General features: G+C 38.2%; 1 protein-coding gene across 2 annotated transcripts in view; it reads left to right on the forward strand.

The window, feature by feature from the left end:
* Nucleotides 1–6679: 6679 nt before the first annotated feature.
* BBOX1 (gamma-butyrobetaine hydroxylase 1) overlaps nt 6680–22846 on the forward strand; it is a 40654-nt gene continuing 24487 nt past the window's right edge. Inside the window, exons 1-5 of one of the 2 annotated variants that reach the window (XM_083348588.1) lie at nt 6680–7055; nt 8233–8339; nt 10288–10334; nt 13613–14067; nt 14548–14665. In XM_083348588.1, the coding sequence (XP_083204714.1) occupies nt 13681–14067; nt 14548–14665 (505 nt within the window). In that variant the 5' untranslated portion in view covers nt 6680–7055; nt 8233–8339; nt 10288–10334; nt 13613–13680. The remainder of the gene's footprint in view (nt 7056–8232; nt 8340–10287; nt 10335–13612; nt 14068–14547; nt 14666–22846) is intronic. The other variant, XM_083348589.1, reaches the window with a different exon arrangement.

The raw sequence follows: 22846 nt of genomic DNA on the forward strand, positions 1-22846 counted from the left end.
TTTTTGCAGGATTCTTGAACTAAATGTGTCTTTAAATCTGCTACAAGGACTCAAATCTTTCCTAAATTCTTATTCTCTTTGTAAGTTCTCCCAGTGAACATTGTCCCTATGCTTTGGACTACATGAAGAAGATCCTCTTATATATTAATTCCTGGAATATTAGAAAACAAAGCATACTATGTCTGGGCTGCAGAAATTCAGAGGACAATTAGCAGTAAAGGTATCTGCATCTCTGCTGCCATCCAGTGGTTGTCCAGATGTTTGTAGTCTAAACCGTTTGTAGTCTAAATACAGTGCTTTAATGACCTATGGTTCCATTTGCTTGGAAAAATCGAAGGCAATCAAAAAACAAATCAATAGAAGATCAGGTAGGCAGATATTGCCACTAACTCAAATACAGCTTTACAGGAGCTCAAAGGAGAAAACAAAATCCATTAGGCCATAAATAGTTGGAAATGACTCAGACTCAGCAACTGTTTCTCCATGATTTAGTCTGCTTTGGCAATTTCTCTTGGCTTGGAATGGCAATGACAGAAAACTTTTATGTAGCCACTTCACAGATAGAATTCAGTCACAATGACATTGCTCTTCCAGGGATTATATAAATCAGGGGTCCCCAACCCTCGGTCCATGGACTGGTACTGGTCCTCAGCATGCCAGCAACTGGTCCACACAAACAAACAAAGCCCCATCTGCGGGATGCAGGCAGCACACAAAACCACGCCCCCTCCGGTCCATGGAAAAAACGTCTCTCCAGGTAACCGGTCCCTGGTGCCCAAAAGGTTGGAGATCTCTGATCTAAATAATGCCTGTTCTTTGAATTTTCAATAATACCAGACATGGACTTTGGAGCAACATTGAACTTTTCTGTGGAATCATATTATGATTTTGTTGAATAACTTGACTAAGTTTGTTCTTATCTTAAGTAAATACAGTATATGGCAAGGTTAGCAGGAAAAAAAATTAAATGTTTTCCAAAGGGATGGAGCTCAAATCAGAACTTAATGAAAAAAGAGACTAAATACTGAGCCAAAGGTTGACCCAATTAGTATACATGAAATTGATTGTGGAAGCAAAACACAAATATCATAACCTTGCTACTTTATTTGGATATTATGATGTTATGTTAAGAATGTTTCCTTACAAGTTTTAAATTTTTAATGTCATTATTGTTTCTCTGCTTATTTAGCATATAAGTGGACATGATTAAAAAACTAATACTGAGCTATGAGAAACAAAAAGCATTCCATTTTTACCAGTTACAAATGTAAAACAACAGCTATCTCTTCTAATTTGTTTCCAATCAATCCATGTTTGATTCTGAATTATCCTGCTTATCAGGTGATAGTATTTCAGTAATTGTCTCTATACAGGATGCCATAAGTACATATTCTTTACTGTACTACATCTTCTTGTTATTAAATTAATAAAGTATTTTTATTCTTTGAAATTCTTATTTTGAATGCTCCATTACTATATATTTTTTAAAAATTAGCCTTTTCAAGGACGCCTAAGTGTATATATAATTGTTTGTATATATACACAGATTGAAAGAGAAACAAAACTCCTTAATCTTAGAACACATAGATTCAATCGTAGTTTCAGGTAGGAAAACTTAAGCAACCTAGACCAAGCTAAATCCATGCTAGGAAATTTCAGAAACTTGGCATTCAGATAAATCAGTTATGAATAGGCACATGGATAAACCACATTTACATACCATTCAAAAGAGAGAATAAAAAGCTAAGAAGGAAATGAAAAAAGAACACATCCTCTTCAACAGCAAAACACAAATAAACAAGGATTGGTTATGATTCAATAATAGCATCACTTAATGTCTTTGGTCTCAATTGTGATAAGGCAAGAATTACCTATGATGTAGTCATTCACTGTGACTGGATACAGCAGCACTTTTTTAAAAAAAAATAGCATAAAAATATTTGGAATGAAAACTAGATGCTGGGAAGTAGTCACATCTGGATGCCTTTTAAGATTCAGTGACATTAGAATATAAGGAGATATTCTAGTAGATAATCAAGTTTCAAAAACCTGTTCAGCCTAACTATCCACTTTATTATGAATATACAAAGGAGTTGCAAGAAGAAACTACGGTATGTCATCTTAACTTTCTTTGGGAAACGGCAGTAAAAAAAGGCATAGTAAATAACTTCAGAAACACACATGGCTGAAGATGTATGGGATTACTGCCCAAGGTAAAATGCAGAATAAAATAATAATAACTTGATATACTTCAGTTTAATTAGTTGGTAATGATGGTCAACCTGGGAACTTGATGGAATCTGTAAATTAACTTACCGTAATATCAAATGTTTCAGTAAAATGCTATAGTAACAGCAACAAAAATGTGTAACACACTATAAAGGAAATGAATTCCAGATTTGTATTACATATTACTCTAGATATTTCTAGTTAAAATACTTATTTTATAAGCATTTTGAAAATAGAAGGGAGTGAGTCATACATCTGAACAATTATGTAATCTAAAAGGGAGCAGATTTAATTTCAGTTGGATAATGTTCTTTTCCACTTGGATCTCAAGTACCCTTTATACTTTTCATCAGATGTACCAATCAAGCAAACATTTCAGACTGTATTGTTCATGCATAGCTTGTGTGCAAAAAGCTGCAGAAATATTTTTAACTCTCAGAATACTATGGTCACACCATCTTTCATTTTATTGCATTTTGTAAAATTATGCAGAATAGCAGAAAAAGGGAAAGAAACCGTAAGTAAAAGCATGCAATAAGAAAAGGGAAATATGCCTAAACCAACATCATTTGCTACATCAGTCCATCGGTTTCTATTTTTGCAAATCAATCTTGATTCCAAAACAGATATGCTTCATACATTGCTTTTGTTCTTTACATTTATTACTCCTGTCTGTTTCTGGAGTTCATCAGCCTCATCCAACCAAATGTTCTTGGTCTTCCCCTCTTAGAACCATACACACTTCTAGGTATTTGTTTTGTGATTTATTTTTTGACATGATAAGTTTCAGGTCTACACTGCTTATTACATCATAAAACCACCAAAATATCATTGTAAATCCTTCAGATTCTAGCCAAAAATACAGAATCCTCTACTCACAAAAATACTTACATATCCACATTCCCAACCAACACACTTCTAATGTCATTTTTCAAATTAAACATTAATAAGTACATTAACTTATCAAGGGGTACATCTTACATCTCTGCTCAATGTTTAACCATTGTTAAGCATTCTATTTATTCTCATGTATACTTTACTTCCATCATATACTGTATTACTCTTATTACATTCAGCAGTTCAGCTACTCTTATTGCATTCAATTCCATATTTGCACCAAATACGGTACTCAATAATTAAAAAATGATGAAATCCATTTTATCCTACACCTTTTCTAACTCAACAAATATGCAATAAAATTCCTTTCTCACATTCATTTATTTCTCAGTGATTTGATAAATAGGATAATTCAGTCCGCACATAATTCAGTCTGCCAGACATAAAATCAACCTGTACTTCCCAAATTTTGTTATTACCTTTCAATCAGTATTCTGCTAAATACAGGCACATTTCACAAATAATAGTATTTTTGTTGTTGTTAGTTGCGAAGTCGTGGCCGACCCATCGCAACCCTATGGACAACGTTCCTCCAGGCCTTCCTGTCCTCTACCATTTTTTTTTACTCTTGTATTATAGAACAATAATATCATTTCTCCTATCATGAGGCATAGTGTAGTCCTCACAGAGATACTGCATAACAAAACACCTCCAATTTTTTAACACTTATCAAGTTACATCATTTATACCTGCTGCCATACTGTACTCTTCTAGAGTAGACTAGATTCAAGATCAGAATCTGTATTCTAATATGTATCCATTCTTGCATATTCTCTTTCTTGGAGTGATTCTGCGATTATTTTAATTTCTTTTATTCTTCCCATTTCTTTCATGGCCATTCCTCCCAAAATCCATTTTTGCTGTTATAAAATAATGCTTTTATAACCTTTAATTGCATTAGTATCCTTCATTAATTCTCTCAATTTTTCACCATAAACGGTCAACACAATCATGCTTTTAGAACTGTACAGGTAATCTGGAGTTTAAGAACAAGTTCCATTCTCAAGGTCTATCCTTAAGTTTGAATTTGTATGTAAGCCAGAACAATATAATTGCATAATACTGAAAAGCAGTATTGTGTGATGAACTTGAATCACTCTGTATTTAAGTTGAATCATTGTGTATTTAAGTTGAATTTTGCTACAATAGCCTCCATTCTTAACCGTGGGTTGTCCTTAAATTATTAACCCATGGACTTGTTGTATTTATTTTGTTGTCTTATATGAACAATAGATATGCTTAAACCACACATTTGAAACAAAGAGATCTTTTTCTAATTAGATACTGTACTCACCAATCACCCTTCTAATTTATTCTTGGGCTTCTGAAAGACCCAATTCCTTTTTCTTTATTCACTTCATTCTCACCATTCTTTCATGCCATTTAACGGAATTCTTCTTCCCCTACTACAATCCTTCAGAATATTATACAATTCCGGTCAAAAATACTCTGCTTGTTCCATTGTTACTATTCTTTGGAACAAATGTGCAACTAATGTTAATTTAAGGATTGCTACTTTCATTTGCACCCACAATAAACTAGGTAACGCAAACCACATTTTCTGAACTGTGAAGCAATTGATGCCAAAGATTTTAAAGAAAGAAAAAGGAAATCTGCTGGTACTGTCTTTTTCTCTTTTTGTTCAGCAGAAATATTACAAACAGAACTATACTTGGAAATGAAATGGAATCATGACATAAGCTTTCTGAATCCAGTTCCAAGATTCTACCTAAAGAGATCATTGCCTGCTTTAATGGTACCAAATTAAAGCACAGTTTAAGCATAGGGTTATGAAATCTTTGAACAACTGATTTTCAAAAATGCACCCTCTAGTCTAGACATTTGAATTAATTCTCATAGCACTCAAGGAAGCTAAGATGGTTCACCAAGAATAGATTGTTGAAATCCACAGCTATGGACTGATTAGAAAACCAATACTGATGATTACAGTTGAGATTTTAGAATATACATCTAAGTCAGACATGTCAAACACAAGGCCCGGGGGCCGGATCGGGCCCGTGAAGTGGTTTCATGTGGCCCCCGAAGCCATCCTGGAAACAGTGAGGGAACAGCCCCCACTGCCTTGGCCCTAGCCCAGAGACCCTCCTTCTGCCACAGACCCTCAGATCTGTCCCACTCCTGCCCAGGCCCCCATAGGCACCCTTGATGCCAGTGATGTAGAGCTGGCCACGCCCACCCAGGAGGCCACAGGCACTCTAGCCATGCCCACCCATTAGGCCACGCCCACCCTGGCCACGCCCACCCAGCCCCCTGAGGGCAACCGCAATGCTGATGCGGCCCTCAATGAAATTGAGTTTGACACCCCTGATCTAAGTGGTGACTAAGAACTGACAACAACTTGATGTCACATAATCATTTTCAATGCTTGGAAAGACTTGACAACCATGATTAACTTGGTGCTTTCCAAATGAGTTGGACCACTCTTATAACCTTCACACTGCTTCCAGTAGTAGCTGAGGATAAGGAAAATTAAGAGAATTAAAAATTCAATCCATTTTTCAAGACACCAGTCTGGGGAAGGCTGATTCAGAACTTACCAGATGATAGATGCATTAAATGTGTGTTAAAAAAAAGTTTTAACTATGTTTATTTTTAAATAAAGAGCAGCCCATTGGAAACGGCAGGGCCTGTGAGCTAAGAGCTTGCTGGCTTATCTTTTCTGCTACCCCTTGGAAGTAGGAGAACTCCCGATCAGGAGCGGCATATCCTCCCCCACATACTTTCTGCTGCAGGTTCTGTCATTTCTGACTACTTCTTAAAAGTAAAGAGGCAGGCCAGAGAAAACAGCCGCTGCTCTTCATCTTCTCCCTGGCTCATCCCCCCTCCCCCTCTCAATACTATGAAGCAGAACATGCTTCAAAAGCCGCCTTGAGAGCCTGTGCAGCAGAGCCACCCTGTTCGGACAGAGAGATAAGGAAGCCGGAGAGAACTAGCTCTCCCCGTTCCCTTCTTTCCTTCCCCCATTTTCCCAAGCAACCTGCAGCAAGCAGCTTGCCCTCATGCCACCTGCCCTCCAAGGCGGGAGTAGGCCTATTAGAACAGCGTTTCCCAACCTTAGGAACTTGAAGATGCGTGGACTTCAACTCCCAGAATTCCCCAGCCAGCATAGCTGGCTGGGGAATTCTGGGAGTTGAAGTCCACGCATCTTCAAGTTCCTAAGGTTGGGAAACGCTGTATTAGAAGGTCTATTGCCGTCAGGCACATTTGCACCCACATTTGCACAGGAGCAGGTCTAACTCGCTCCAGTGGGTCGGAATCTCTCGGGAATCTCCTTAGTAATCAACCAAACACGCCAGCCCTGTGGGCGCAGCCTTCCGCCTCGCTTTTCCCAGGGTGTTCTGAGCAGGGAACATTGGCTCCACCGATACCGAGGGGACATCTTTCTGCCTCCCGTTCCGCACGCATTATTTTCAATAAGCGGTGGCAAAAAGCCAACAACCCTACAACATCTCCCAGGGTGCAATGCGTGCGTAGGTTTCCGCTGTCCCCTAAAGGCTGAGTTGAGCGTGCGCGCGAGTCTTCTTTCCCTGAGTGCCCTTCGGAGTTCCTGCTGTAGTTTTTACGGGTGGCCGAGCCCGACAGCCGACCTTAGCCCTATTTCTAGGTTTCGTGGGCTGCGTCCGCTGGCTCGCTTTCCCTCTGCGCTGTCAAAGCAGGAACGAGCCAGGGCCCTTTGCCGCTTGTCCCGTTTCTGATGTCTCTCGAAAGTAAAGAAGTTGCACCGCAGCTCTTATAACTTGTAGAAACGTTTGGTGGTCTTCCCATTTTAGCTGCGGTTTGCCTGCCGGGCAATCGGGAACGAGAGTGACCACCTTTTCCGTCCTGGCCAGGAGAAGTATTGCCCACTGTATGATACTGGAAATAGATGGGTGTAAAGAAGCCTATTATAAGTCTTCTTCCTCTGTAAGGTAGGATTTTATAAGAACCTGTTTAGTTTATTAGATTGGTCTAAGTAAGTATGTCATATGTGAGACATATTAATAGGCTAAGTGTATCTCTGCATCCAAAGCAAAAAAAAATTACGTAAAACAGAAATTTGTGTAACAGCAGTGTGAATGCAGTTGATTTTATTTCAATCAATAAACATCTCCGTGGAAAAAATGGGGCAATCCCCCATGTGAATATGCAGCCATGCGATGAGTTCAGGGGGATGCCTACTGTATTTGGAGACCCATTACAAGATCAAAAAGTAAATTAAATTTGAACATTCAAACACTCCTTGAAATTTTGTAGTTACATTCAGGATTGTGAAGTTCCTCACTGGTGACAGTTGATTAATTGTTGCTCCTGTTGGCCTTCACAATACAGTAACAGTGGGAAAAGCACATGCCTGAAGGTTGGATTCTGTGCCAAAGAAGTCACCACTTAAAAATAATAGTAATATGTTTCAAAGAAATGACTTGGTATTGTACATTAAATTGAACTTTGGTATAATTAGGCAGAATTGAAAACAAGTTTCCTGTGCCACAACCCAAAAAATGTATACCAGCATAGAGTTATTTCTGTTTTTGTAAATGTATGTATCTTAAAGTAATATTTATGTGATATGTAATATTTTACTATAAAGGGATCATAAACTTGGAGATGAGACCCAATCTTTTTACACCGTGTGAGTTCTGATAATTCACTTGGCTTGCTGCAGAGGACTAAACCATAAATTTCATTTAACACTGTGAGAAATTAACATGATGATAGACCACTGAACACTCTGAACCTTTAAAAGATATTATAGACCGTAAATACTTGGAAATTGATAGTACAGATTTATGGATGGAGGCATCTATTGGCATGGCACCGATCCCATTTTGTCATTTCTGGGGGGTAATATTTATTTGTTTGTGCATGTATTTAATTTTTCCGCCCCTTACTATTTTTCTAAATAACCCAAAGCAGCGAACCCACCTAATACTCCTTCCTCCTATTTCCCCACAACAACAACTCTATGAGATAAGTTGGACTGAGAGCATGATTGGCCCAAAGGCAAGACTGGTCTCCTGATTTCTAGCCTGCCTTATCCACTAAACCAATCTGGGGTTTTGAGTCTGTGAATCTCAAGAAAGTGGATAAAGTTTTCTGTGATTTCAGTTCTGCATCTGTGGATTGGACAGCCTGCCTCACTTGGCTTGTGAAAGCTGCTAGGGAGAGGACTCAAAGCTGGACCCAGGCTGTAGTCAATACTTCTTTGGGAGAAGGTAAGATCTCAGCAGCCCTGAAAAGCTGATATGACTCATTCCTCAACAGGTCAGGAATCTGAATAAGTTACAAGGCTAGATGGTAGAGAGTTGTGGATTAAATTTGTGCGCAAATGGTTTTATGAGTTTGTATTAAGGATCTAGTACTACCCAGAGACCAGTAAAAATGTGTGCAATCCAAAGACTGAATAACTCAACTATTTTATATATACACACACACACACACACACACATACAGGGACGCGGTGGCTCAGTGGGTTAGGACGCTGAGCTTGACAATCAGAAGGTCAGCAGTTTGGCGGTTCGAATCCCGAGTGCCGCGTAACAGAGTGAGCACCTGTTACTCGTCCCAGCTTCTGCCAACCTAGCAGTTCGAAAGCACGTAAAAATGCAAGTAGGAAAATAGGGACCACTATGGTTGGAAGGTAACAGCGTTCCGTGCGTTTGGTGTCTAGTCATGCCAGCCACATGACCACGGAGACGTCCTCGGACAAGCGCTGGCTCTTCGGCTTTGAAACAGAGATGAGCAACGGCCCCTAGAGTCGGAAACGACTAGCATGCATGTGCGGGGGAACCTTTACCTTTTACCTTATACATACACACACACACACACACACACACACACACATGTTTTATGTCCACTTTATGGCACTAAACACTGTTTATTCCTTTTGAATAAGATATTTAGCCTATCATTAATCTTTATTTAAGAAGAAATCAATTAATATTCAGTTTTATTCAGAGAAATCATAATGTATTAGACTGGTAGTATAAAAAGGTTTCATTGTAGATAAAGTTTGATAAATCAATTCCAGCAAGATTTTTTAAAGAAGCTGTCCAAATCAAATTTTCCTATAGTAAAAGAAACTTTAAATCTAGCTTAGTTGAACCAGCAGATTTCTTAGTATTAAATTCTATGTTCAAGATATGAATTTGCTTTGGGAGAAAGGATCCATATTTCAAGCTTACGTCCCAAGTCCTCAGCAGTTGCAGCTGGTATCCATTGGTGCTTAAGTGACAGAAAGCACAGTATCAATGAAATCTGGAGCCAAGGAAATTGTTTTCCACCATTCCAGTCATCCAGTTTCACATTCTGCTTTTTTAAGGAGTTTGGCCACCAAATTTCAAACCATATCCCAGAACTTTGAAAGTTTTGCAGCTCTAAAAAAAAAAGATGGGGGATGGGTAGAAGAACCAGGTATGTGTGAATGAAGGAGGCAGCTCAGGGAAAGAATAACATAGAATATTTCCTTGCTTACCTGCTGGCTACATATTACAGAGCTATCCACATACCAGCTGGCTGCTGCAAAGAGAAATTGCTTCTTAATGTTTAAGTTTCTGTTCATTTACATCGTGCTTGTGTACATGGTGATTTGATTTCCACTCTTCAAATACATGTTTCTGTATCATCAACACAGTTAACCATAACTTAATCTTTTGTTCAGATTAGGGAAGCATTTAAAGGGATCTGTAAACTCCTTAAGCTGAAATAGAGAAGCCTATTTCACTGAAAAGAAATGAAGCATAGTAGGTAATTCTGTTGAATAGAGTGAGGGATTGGTCTAAAAGCAATATGATTTGGAGGGAATGAAAGCAGTATTTTCATTAGTTTGAAACTAACATAATGGGTAACCAAAGTCTTGAAGAGAAAATGCAAAGTGTCTAAAAGTGAAAAGGATCAATAATAGTAAAGTGGGGGTTGATGGAGAGAGAGAGAACTACAAAGGCCATAAGCACATATAAGACCATAAGTTATTAGTAATAAAGTTGTTCATGATTTAGGCAATGATCCCAATCTATATTATGTACATCTTATATACAAAGATCAATTTCTTTGCTGTGTTTTGCAAGAAAGTTTTTTCAAAGCTATATATTTTTCCCCTACCCTCGCAAATTCCAATATGCACCTACAGGACATTATTGAAAATATCGTATCCATTTCTTTAAGATCGCCAAGAAAACTATGAAGACATCAGGAACTGAACTTGTCTCAAAGTACGTTTTAACTTTATCTTATTCCAAAGATTATGATAAACTTTAAATACCAGTTGAAATCAACAGATTTGCTAAGCTATGTAATTATGAAGTCAATAAGAATTATGCATCTCATAATTTTTACTACCTTAAAAAGAGCTGCTACGTGATCCAGGTAACTAAAATAAGTAGATTTTCTGAGCTGTGAATTTTTTCCTAAAGAAAATAGACTAATATTGTAAATCCATGTTCCCCCTCTGCTTATAATTGAATAGGTCACAACCGGACAGATTTGCAGGCCACCTGAAAAACTCTTGGCCTGACCTTGCCACTCAATTATCAGAAAGTTGATGGGCAAAAGATACGAAAGAGCTTTCCCTGCCTCATTTTAATGCTAAATTTATATAAGCCCATACATGCATATACCAAATAATAATAGCAATAGCACTTAGACTTATATACCACTTCACAGTGTTTTACAGTCCTCTCTAAGCGGTTTACAAAATCAGCATAGTGCTCCCAACAATCCTGGTCCTCGGGAAAGATGGAAGGCTAAGTCAACCTTGAGCCAGTGAGAATCAAACTGCTAGCAGTCGGCAGAAATAGCCTGCAATACTGCATTCTAACCACTGTTCCACTACGGCTCTTATAGTGTATTATTTCCATAAGTGGACAAAAGTGCATATAGTTACAGTTATACTTGTATTATCACTGTTCCATGTGCTGCGTTGCTCTGGTTTCAGTAGGGTCACTTCCTGTTACAAATAGCACTGAACAGAAGTTCAGTTGCCCCCTCCCATGTTCCCTGACACCCAACAAACCCCATCAGCAATAGTGAAGATATTCAATCTGAACAATAAGGAGACAACATACCGTAGTTTCCGGCATATAAGACTACTTTTTAACCCATGAAAATCTTCTCAAAAGTCAGGGGTCGTCTTATATGCCGGGTGCTGAAAATTTAGGGACAGGGCTGGCTGGAAAACCTGGAGCGGATCTCCCATTTAGTCTGCGCAGGGAAAGCGGGACCAATTGGAGAAGAAGCTGCAGTCTGTGATTTTTTACAGGCTGGGGTCTGGGCGTCTTTTCTTCTAAAGTTGAAGAGCAGCTGTAGTATATCCCAACTTGAAAGGCAGGTGGGGAAGGCAGCAGCAAAGAGCAGCGGCTTAGCTCTAAGGACACATTTGACTCAGGAACTGGGTGGGCTGGCTGGAAAACCTGGAGCGGATCTCCCATTTGGTCTTTTTTTTTAAAATCCCATTTATATCCTGCCCTTCTCCGAAGACTCAGGGTGGCTTACAATTTAAAGCACAAATCAATGTGCTTAGCAATAGCCTTCATTCTGTGTATATGCCTGTTTATTAGGGCTTTCACCCCCCCACAAGCAGCATTATTACAAAGTCAGCTTATTGCCCCCAACAATCTGGGTCCTCATTTTACCTACCTTGGAAGGATGGAAAGCTGAGGCAACCTTGAGCCTGGTGGGATGTGAACCTGCACTAATTGCAGGCAGCTTGTGTTACTTAAGGCTCTGCGCAGAGAAAGCTTTAGAGTGAATTAGGAAAAGTGAAAAAGTGAATTAGGAAAATAGAGAATGGTTGCTGGAATCAGGGACTGCCACAAAGAAGAGGGAGTCAAGCTATTCTCCAAAGCACCTGAAAGCAGGACAAGAAGTAATGGATGGAAACTAATCAAGGAGAGAAGCAACCTAGAACTAAGGAGAAACTTCCTGACAGTTAGAACAATTAACCAGTGGAACAACCTGCCTCCAGAAGTGGTGAATGCTCCAACACTGGAAGTTTTTAAGAAGAGACTGGACAGCCATTTGTCTGAAATGGTATAGGGTTTCCTGCCTTAGCAGGGGGTTGGACTAGATGACCTCCAAGGTCCCCTCCAACTACTACTACTACTACTACTACTACTACTACTACTTATTATTATTATTATTATTATTATTATTATTATTATTATTATTATCATTATTATAGTTTAATCCACTTGCACTGTTTTATGTTTACATGTTTGATGACAAACAGCCTTATGTTTATAAGTGACAGTTTTCCTACTAAGCACCTGCATGTCATAAGCATTTGAATTAAAATTACCATATTAAAATCAAATCTGATGTTTTTTAATTTTTATTTGGTGTGCGTTGGAAGAGGGGTAGTCTTATACGGCAAGTATAGCCCAAACCCTATAATTTAACAGGAAATGTAGGGGGGTCGTCTTATACGCCCAGTCGTCTTATACACCGGAAAATACGGTATGTAGCAGATTATCTGGTTGTTTCACTTAATTACACAATGCCATTTCCTTCAGCATGTTTTGACTATAAGGCCATTGTGGAGATGTGAGTCCAATTGTGTGCATGTTTCTACTTGCCCGTGTGTGGTAAGTAAGGGTGGATCTATAAGCATAGAAAGATATAAGTATTATCTTTTTGCATGCACATAACAGAAAATCAACAGTGATTAAATGCTTTCCAGATGTTTGATCTCATTACTGTGGTGTATATTATTATTAAAAAGTATATTGTGACTAGTCTTTCCACATATCTTCATGTTCTACCACAATAATTTATTGAGTTTTCCCACCCCACAAGCATATGCGTGTTTTTCCCCCCATAAATTAGTGATGTTTTTCTTCAGAATAAAACTGTGTATATGTTCAGAGACTTTCACTCAATTGCGTTTTTGTGGGGGAAGGGAATTTAATCCTAAGCAAAAGGTATTAATTATGGAAACCCATCACATATGGAGGAAACCAGGTCAAAGAAGCTTTTCAGTGATCTATGGGCCATTAATTTTACATTCTCAGAAAAGCTTTGTTTATTGAGATGCCAGTGCCGCATTCATAGCTACCGGAAAGTATGGATGGGGAAGAGAGAAAATTCAGTTTACCAAGCAAAGCAGCTTGGGCAACGGTTAGCATGTATAGGGAAGTGACAAGGAAAAGAATCAGTGTACAGCTTTACCAGATGTGTTTAATTTTGTTACAGATGCTTGATGCCTAGCTTCCAGTGTTTTTATCATTTGAATTTATATTCCACTTTTTTATCCATAGGGCATTCAATTCCTCTCTCTCATTAAATTAATGAAAACACCTTTGTACCTTTGTACTCAGTATTCAAAAAATAATTCCTTATTTTAACAAGACTCAATTAACATGCAGAAATACAATCAGAGAGATTTTGTTAGATGGGGGTGGACAGTAGGGGGTAGGGAATCACTGAGAGCAGAGAGAGACACTCCTTCAAATAACACTTTTTTTCTCTTCCAATTATTATTTTTTTCTTACAGAACTGGTGGAAGACAACTTTCATAGGAGAAGGCATTGATGAAGGGAAGACCAAGCAAATGAAAGCAAAATGTGGATGTCGCTTGCCAAAAATTTGTTAAGGACAAAAGACTCTTCTCGAGTTTTGTTGCAAACACCAAAGGGCAAGCCGAGTTATCAAAAGAATTTTTCACTTAGCAGGAAGCCTTGGCTACATTCAGCAAGGGTAGTACCACCGGCAGTTCAGACCCTCAATGTTGGCACAACTATCCAGAAAGTGGAAACTTTAGAGAAAAAACAGTTTATCTGTGTTCATTGGGAAGATGGCAGCGAGAGCCTTTACCCGTCAGTGTGGCTACGAGACAATTGCCAGTGCCCAGACTGTTTCCTACAGTCTGCTAAAGCACGCAAACTGCTTCTGGAAAATCTAGATATCAATATCAGTGTGAAGGATGTCACTCTATCAGAGCAGAAAAAGGTAAAAGAGTTTATGTGTATGTGCACTTGTAATAAAATGAATACAACCATTGTAATACAGCAGAATAAAACCATGTAATAAAGCCATAAAAAAAATCATGTGACTCAAGGTGTTTTGGCCAAAGCAGACAACACCTCCTCTGATTTGGATATTAGATTTGTGTTGTTGCACCCTACAATCTACCTTTCTGCAACCACATCATTCTGCCGGCCAATATTTTCTGCAGTCTACTGCTGTTCCAAAATCTTTTTTAACAAGTGTTTTACCAAGCCAGTTATCTCTCATCTTGTAACCGTGTTGTTGTCAGCCTGTTAAATTTTGTTCTTTGCAAAGGTACCAGACGTTCACTTGCATGGAATTCACTTGGCCTTGCATTCTCTGCAAAGGCCAAGCGAACTCCATGAAACAATTTTGAATGAAGACTGTGCTACACACAATACAAATGCATGCCTTTCGATGTTTGTTTCTATTTCATGGAAGAAGGTAAATATTGTATGGCCAGATGACCACACCAGTGAATTTGAGGCTGAATGGTTGAAGAAGAGATGTTTTTCTGACCAGGCTAGAGCAAAAGCACAAGAAGAATTATTTTTATCAGGTAAGAATGTATGTTGTTGTGCTAATGTATTAAGAGTCTTCCAACGTGATCCATAGGCCACATGCAGCTCTCCACGTCATTTTCTGTGACCTACAACAATACTTTGTAGGCACTGAGGTTCCTATCTAGGAAGGCCCTGGTGCCAGACACTACGTAGAGGCACGGTCTAGGTTGTGATGTGTGTTCTTACAATTCCTCCAGTCTTAACTCAGCAGGGTTGAGTTAACTGGACTGTGCAGTTGGCACCTCAAAGTCTATCGGGCCAGGCAGTGCTACCCTATGAGAATCCTTTACCATGGCAGGCCCTGCTTCTGAAGCAGCTGTAAGAAGACCGTCAGAAATGAGGCTTGGTTAGGGAACAAGGGCCAGGAGGTTGCCTAAGGGAAGGAAGGAGGAGGCAGCTGAGAAGGACTAGATCTCACTGCCATACTGTAGGGGTTTCTCTGCCAGATGAGGATCGGAAAGACATCAAGTCAGCAAGATTTTGCTGTTATGCAAAGGAAAGAAGGATTCTGCTGGGCCAGGAAAGAAAAGAAAATGAGAAGCAGGCAAAAAGAACAAAACATCTTTCCCCTCAGGAAGGAAAGAGAATGAAAACAGTATTTTGGCAGTTCTTAGTGGAATAGAACTCCTAGATTATATCATTGTAGATGATATAATCTTAAAGCAATAAATACATTACTTGCAAACTGAGTAAGAAAAACCAATTTTGATTTTATGGCCAGTGAAAAATACTGCTACCTAGATGGTCAAAGTGCAGTGCTCTATTTCTCAAATAGTTCTGATTTGAGGGTGGTTGTTTTTTTTTTATTAAACGCGTTTATATTTAATTGCATACTGTGATTCTACTCATTATATTCATTTTTGACTCACTACAAACTTTTGCATCAGTTTATGAAAAGGCTTTAGAGTTGCAGCCGTTGGGCTAATGATAACAATGGCACTCATGATTATTTGAATTGGAGAGCTCGGAACTATAGTGCAGAATTATGGGTATGCCAGTACGCCATTATTATTTTTCTATATGTATTTATATTGCTTTTTGTTAAAACCCGCACTAACACTTGCCTTTTAAGAACCAAGTGAATTTCTCTACTGTATAAAGTAGCTTTAAAGTAGCTTGCCAGCTGGATTAGAAAGACTCATCCTATCGCTTGCTACTATATTTTCTTGGTGACCATTTCTGGGTAGGGCATAGTTTAGCAGAAATGAGAAAAATATGCTCTCTGTAGCCAGCAGTTAACTGTATGGGTTTGCAGCAAAGATTTGAAACTCAGTTTTACATGTAGACTTTTCCCTTATTCTCCTGTGCCATATACTGTGGGTAATGAATAGAAAGCTAAACATATGGGGGTATTTTCAATGGAATCAGCTATTTCTCCCAATAATACATCCAACCATATATCTTCTTGACTGCAACAAAATCAATAAAATCACCCTACGAATAGCTGCTTTCTGAAAAAAAAATGTTCTCAGATCTAATTCAAATTGCTGGTTAAAAACTTTATACTACTTGAGTTCAAAGTACAGGAGCGAAGCCTTCATTTGTATCGCTTTTTCTCAGAAAGATGTGTTGCAGAGATTTGTGTATCTATATTGTGGGCATACAATTCTATATAAATAGGTACAGTTATAAAGCATTATCCTCCAGTTAATCAACAGGTTATGTTGTTACTTGAGGATAGTTCTGCCTTCTTATTTTGCTGAGCATGCAAAAGAGGGGGGGAGAGAAATGAAAGGGAATATGAAATACAGGAGCTGTTTTGTTCCTTAGCTAGAGGCTTTTGCAATTCAGAAACCCAGCTCTTCCCTTGAGAGCAGTTAAAAAAAATCATAAATGCCTTAATTGAATAATATAAATGGTCTCTGTTAACCTGTCCATTAACATAATGTTTTTATACCAAATTCCAGGAAAGGAAATGGCTTCATAGAATGAATTGATTTCTGGAATTTTCCTTAGATTATTATTATTATTTTTGTCTAACAGAGGCTTGAATTATTTAGTTTGTCACATGATGGAGAGAGTTGCCCTCCCTTGGTCACTAGAGAGCAATGGGATCTTTCCCTTCTATCCCACTGCATTTAGTTTCATGAATTAACAGAGACATGAAAGGAACACATATTTTCACTTGTCTTAATTTTTATATCATATATTATGAAAGCAGGCAAGTAAATGCTGTACACCAATTTAGATAATACAGTTTATAAACCAACATATAAGCATTTCATAATATATAATATTGTAAATAAAGTTTTCTGCAGGATCCAATCAGGGCTGGTCACCAGACCAGAGGTTTTTTTTTCTTCCATGCTTTGGGACTCGTGCTGGAGCCCATCTTCAGGGAACTTCTCTCTAGCAGCCCGCCTTCCTGCAACTTTATCCTGGGACACATATATTTGCCTTTATTTATTATAAAGTTTTCCAACTATAATCAAGGGTTTATCACTTAGTCAAAATTAAGCATAAACTAAGAGCATAATTAAGCATAAATCAATACAAGTAGTCCAGTGGTGGGATTCAAATACCTGAACAACCGGTTCTCTGTGTGGATGCAGGCCTGGGCCTCCAAGTCCTAGAACAGACTTCTGGAAGTGGCATCCACGCACTTCCAGCGGGCCATTCAAGGCCAGGGAGGTCTCCTTCAGGCCTCCGAGTCCTAGAACAAACTTCTGGAAGTGGCATCCACGTACTTCCGATGGGCCATTCTAGGCCTGAGAGTCCTTCTCCAGGCCTCCGAGGCCTAGAACGGACCTTTGGAAGCAGTGTGTATTCAGCCGGTTCTCCGAACTCAACAAAATTTAGTTACCAGTTCTGTTGAACTTGTGCGAACCGGCTGAATCCCACCACTGAAATAGTCCTAAATTTACTACCAATCACTTAGTGACCGTTCATAGTTAAGACAAACTCTCCAAAAGGTGCTTACACTGTACATACCCCACTGTCATGTGATTTGTTTTGGTTACTTGGCAATCAAGCCTGCATTTACAGCCATTTGCAATGTCCTGCACTTATGTGACTACAATTTATCACTTTTTTTGCCAGAAACTTGTGTTTACTTCTGGTGTTTGGGAAAAAAAGAGTCCATTGTGGACAATGGATTTACTTAATAACCGTGGACTTTCTTAATGACAACTACAAAAAAATGTAAAATTGGGTTGGTCACAGGATGACCTGCTTAATGCCCAGCATGATTTAAAAACCATAGTTCCAGGCTCAATTATGGTCATAATACAAGGACTATGTGTAGCAGGAATTCAGGAAGTCACAATTATTAATGAAATATAATTAGACTCTACTATATCCTTATCTTTGCATGCCAGATCTCTAATATAAATGATCCAGAGTCTTATAGGGGCTGTATATAAGTCCTGGTGAAGAAAAGTTATATAAATAAAATGATGACCACAAATTATTTGTCCCTTGATCCTTCTCATTCTCACATCAGTAATCCAGTAGATGGGAAAGGCTTTTAGAAGATGTCTATAGGATCTGGCCTTAAGTAGAATAGAACAGAAGAAGAATAACTTTATTGTCACTTTGAATGTACACTAATCAGCATACATTAAAATGAAATTTCGTTGCATACAGCTCTCAAGGGTCACCAGCTCTGATATACACTACATAAATATGACAGAAATAAATACAGAATTATGCATATACTCATATATATTATATGACACAGAGAAACAACAGTCTAGTTTGGGTTGTGTATAAATATGTATGGCAAGAAAAACGAATCTTGCGAGTTTACCAGATGGATGGTATAGGGAGCAAAGCTATTACAGAATCGGGTAGTCCTGCTAGAAATACTTTGAAACCTCTTCCCAGAGGGGAGTAACAGAAAGTAAGACAGCAATAGCAACAACCTGCTTTCACACAAATGTGTACCCCGTTTCTTATTTCTCAATATACAACAATATCAATATCCATAGCCAGGGCTTTTTTTCTCATAGAACGCTCAGAACGGAGTTCCAGCACCTTTTTTGGATGGAACCTTGTAGGGTAGGCAAGGTGGGTTGTATGACATGTGTGAGTTCCGGCACCTTTTTCTTTTACAAAAAAAGCACTGTCCATAGCCATGTTGGGAATATTGCTTTCTATTTAATTCTCCACCAGATTCTGGGGAACAAAGAAAATACAACTGTTATAACTATTTTATGTGGGTATTTTTCATATTCTGTAGGAAAGATGCATTTTAAGAGCTGATATTTACATGAATAGTGGGAATTCCTATTCCTTCTGATCCTCCTCTGTATTAAAGCAAATTTGGGGTGATGTAGGTTGAGTTGAGGAACAATATTGTTAGCAGGCTTTTTTATAGATTCAATTCTGTTTAACCGGATGTTGTATGTTTTAGTTAAAAGAACTCTCTAGAATCAGTTTTAAAGACTTTTAAAAATTGCACTGAAAGGATACAGATGTTGTCAGTTACCCTACTTGTTAAAAATTCTCTGTCAAGCCAGCCAGCTTTTGTGGTCATTCCTTCCATACATTAGCTAAAAGGGGAAAAATCAGAGACAGTTCTACAAAGTTGGAGAGAAACAGCTTTTCTGTTTGTTTGGGGAGCTACAATGGTGGACCTCTGCACAAATGCATCCTTTAAAACATGTAAGATCTATTGTGTCTGTGCAATCATAAATGGGAAGCAGGTGATGGCATATTTTTCAATGTACCTTACTACAAATCTATGTTGCTACTTTCAAATATTAATAGGTTTTTTTTCTAATTCTGAAGTACTCAAAAAGTTACATGCTTTAAGGTCTGAAGTGGAAGGAATAGACGTTCAGAGACTTAAATACTCTATTTGCTTGCTTCTACTTTACAACTGAAATGCACAATCAGTGGACTGAGCCATCTGATGCTGTCCCGGGCAACTTCAGACTAATGGTTAAAGAATCTCATGACTGAATCCAATAAAAAAAACACCCCGAAACCACCTCACAATTGGTTAACAAGGGACTTTCTGTTTGTTGCATTTTATGTGTTATTCAGCCAGTAATGGCAGATATACTTCAGAGGGGGGAAAACTTTGATAGAATTAGTTAATGTAATGAAAGACATAATCTTGGGCAACATGAAAAGAAGACTTCTGATGAGTCTTCTAGAACAAGAGCCCCCAACTACCAGGCTGTGGGCTGGTACTAATCTGTGGCCTGTTAGGAACCGGGCCACACAGCTGGAGCTAAATGGCCGATGAGCGAGCAAAACCGAAACCATCCCCGGTTCGTAGAAAATTTGCCAAAAAGGTGGGGGGGGGCGCTGTTCTAAAGAGTCTGTTCCCCCTATCGTAGATCTGTTTTTCAATAGTAATGACAAAGTTGGTTTGAAAGCCATGAACGGATTCTACTGAATTTCCTTCTGATTTCTAAGCTACTAAAGTTGCCTTCAAATTGTTTTGACAGATAAACCCATTTTTCAGTGCAGAGCTGAAGCAGCCTGTCTTTTTCACATTTCTTAGTAAATACAGCAGCAAAGTGGAAATTATACTGAGTGTGGTTAAGAAGTAGAAACAAGGTGCATCCTGAAAGAAGAGTGTAGTGAACATGTGATTCCAACAAAACAATGCAGTCACTATGGGAAACAATAATAATTGGAGTCATAGTAATAAACCTTAAGCAATATAAGTGTTCAATATGTTTTATATCTTCTGGGTTCACACTGATTCCAAGTTCATTGCTCAATGAAGATATCAAGCCAATTCTGCACGGTGGCTTTATTTATATCTCCCCACTGATACAGTATATGAGTAGGATTATCCCACTCTTAGAAATTCAGCCTAGGAGCTTCCCTGTCATGCACCCATGGATTCCTCTGCTTTCTTTCCTACTTTAAATAGTCAAGTGTATCAATCTTTTCTGAAGATTGATACACTTTTCTCTATATAACTAGCCATCAAGAAGCAAAATTAATACATAGGACCTTGTGTATGCTCTATGTTTGTCTTGAATCATAGTTAATCAGGCAGTTTAATTCCTATTTGATAACATTAACAGATTTTAGATAAAAAGGTAAAGGTAAAGGTTGCCCCGCACATGCGTGCTAGTCGTTTCCGACTCTAGGGGCCGGTGCTCATCTCCGTTTCAAAGCCGAAGAGCCAGCGTTTATCCGAGGACGTCTCCGTGGTCATGTGGCCGGCATGACTAGACGCCAAAGGCGCACGGAACGCTGTTACCTTCCCACCGGAGTGGTCCCTATTTTTCTACTTGCATTTTTACATTCTTTCGAACTGCTAGGTTGGCAGAAGCTGGGACGAGTAACAGGCGCTCACTCTGTTACGCGGCACTCGGGATTTGATAACATTAACAGATTTTAGATATGTACAGGTAAATCCTTGCTTATTGGCTGCCTTGTACAGTGATCATTTGAACTGATGACAGTAATGAAAAAATAACTTTGAGACCAAGGTGCATGATCTGTACAATTCAATAAGTATTAAAAAAGGATAAAAAGGAAGATTTGTTTTTAAAAAGCAATGTAAGCATATCTCTCTCTCTCTCTCTCTCTCTCTCCTCTCTCTCTCTCTCTCTCTCTCTCCTCTCTCTCTCTCTCTCTCTCTCTCTCTCTCTCTCTCTCTCTCCTTCTCCCTTTCTCTGTTCCTATGAGCATTTTAAATCACAGTTGTATGTTCCATATGCCAACTCAATAAATGATCAAATGATCAGTAACAATTAACAACAGTTTCAAGTTTGGGTTGGATCTGTTGAATTTATTAAGAACTGAGATTTAATAGTTGAGGAACTTGATCCATTTAAATATGTTGCTAAAATATTTTTATTTTAAATTTAATGGATGTTTATTTGAGCTATCTTTCAGGGGGGATTCTTCTTCTCTGCTGTTAGAAAAGAGTTGCTGTACCAGTTGTAATGGTTTATTATTGAAATTTTATATCGTGTCTTTTTATTCCTATTATTTGCTTTGAGAAACTTTGTAAACTGAAAAAATAAGTTATGCGCTTCCAGATAAATAATCTAATTTGAGCTAATTTCCATTGGTACGTTTCAGTGTAATAAACATCACAATGGACTGGCACGACAAACTCTTAGCTCAGGAGTCCAACAGTTTCCACAATGAAAGTATAATTTTTGTAAGCTGTTAAATAATCTTATATAAGGAATCATAGCCTGCAAACTGGGAAAGAGGCCATTATACTGTCCAAGATATCATAAATTGAGTAACTCTGTAAAGGATTAAGAAAGGGCCGAAGACCAACATCCTACACTGTATTCTTAGTAAGCCACTCAAAGTATGACATCATCACTATATATTGCCATATCCATAGATTCATATATTGCTTCTAAGATGCAATCACGAGAGCCAGAGAGCATTCTGTTAGAGACCACCAGTTTCTCACGTTTATTTTCTGTCCTAAACAAGGTATTATGTACTTTAATACGTAAAGACGATGCAGTTTAGGACTGTTGTAGGTAGTTGCTGAGTCTTTTTTTTAAAAAAAAAAGTCGTCCTTTATTGGCTTTTTAATAGTATTTGTCACATTTTCCCAGGAAAATATCTTTAGTAATTGGGCAAAAATATTTATTTAATAAGACTGATTATTATCACAATCTTTACAGTTAAACCACAACGAAGATAGATAAGGGATTGAGATGTTGAAGTTGCAAATCACAGCCTTTCTATGGATTCTATAATTCATTTAACACCTTCAGTTTGTAACATTTCCAATCCTGCAGAACTGTTTCTCCCTACAAATTAAGTTCGTCCTTGTTTAGGGACTGCCTCTTTTGGCAACTGTTTGCAGTTACTATGGTGATGACCAAGTAACTTTGTAACCAGTCTTGCATTTATGACCTTCACAGGTTTGTAAAACAAAGAAAAGCTGATGTAAATGATAAGCACAACCGAGGCTTCATTAAAGCAACCATTTAGCTTAATGGCAGAGTTGCTGGTTCTACTTGTTTGTCGGTAAACAAGGGACTACCTGTACAGAAAAGCTATGTATAGCAGATAACAGCAAACATAGAATATAGCAAACAATAGAATAAAAAAATATCATTTTTCCAGATTAAAAATGTAGCTTCCAACCTAGAAAGATCGACATTGATTCCAAAATGACAGTGTTGTCAAATATCTGTAATTTGTGTACAACAAGAAAATTTAGACCAAGTATAAGAAATGGCAAAACAGATCTTTTATCTCTTTTTAATATCTATGGTCAATTGACT

This window comes from Vipera ursinii (assembly GCF_947247035.1).
Source record: "Vipera ursinii genome assembly, chromosome: 1".
In the NCBI taxonomy this organism is placed as follows: Eukaryota; Metazoa; Chordata; class Lepidosauria; order Squamata; family Viperidae; genus Vipera; species Vipera ursinii.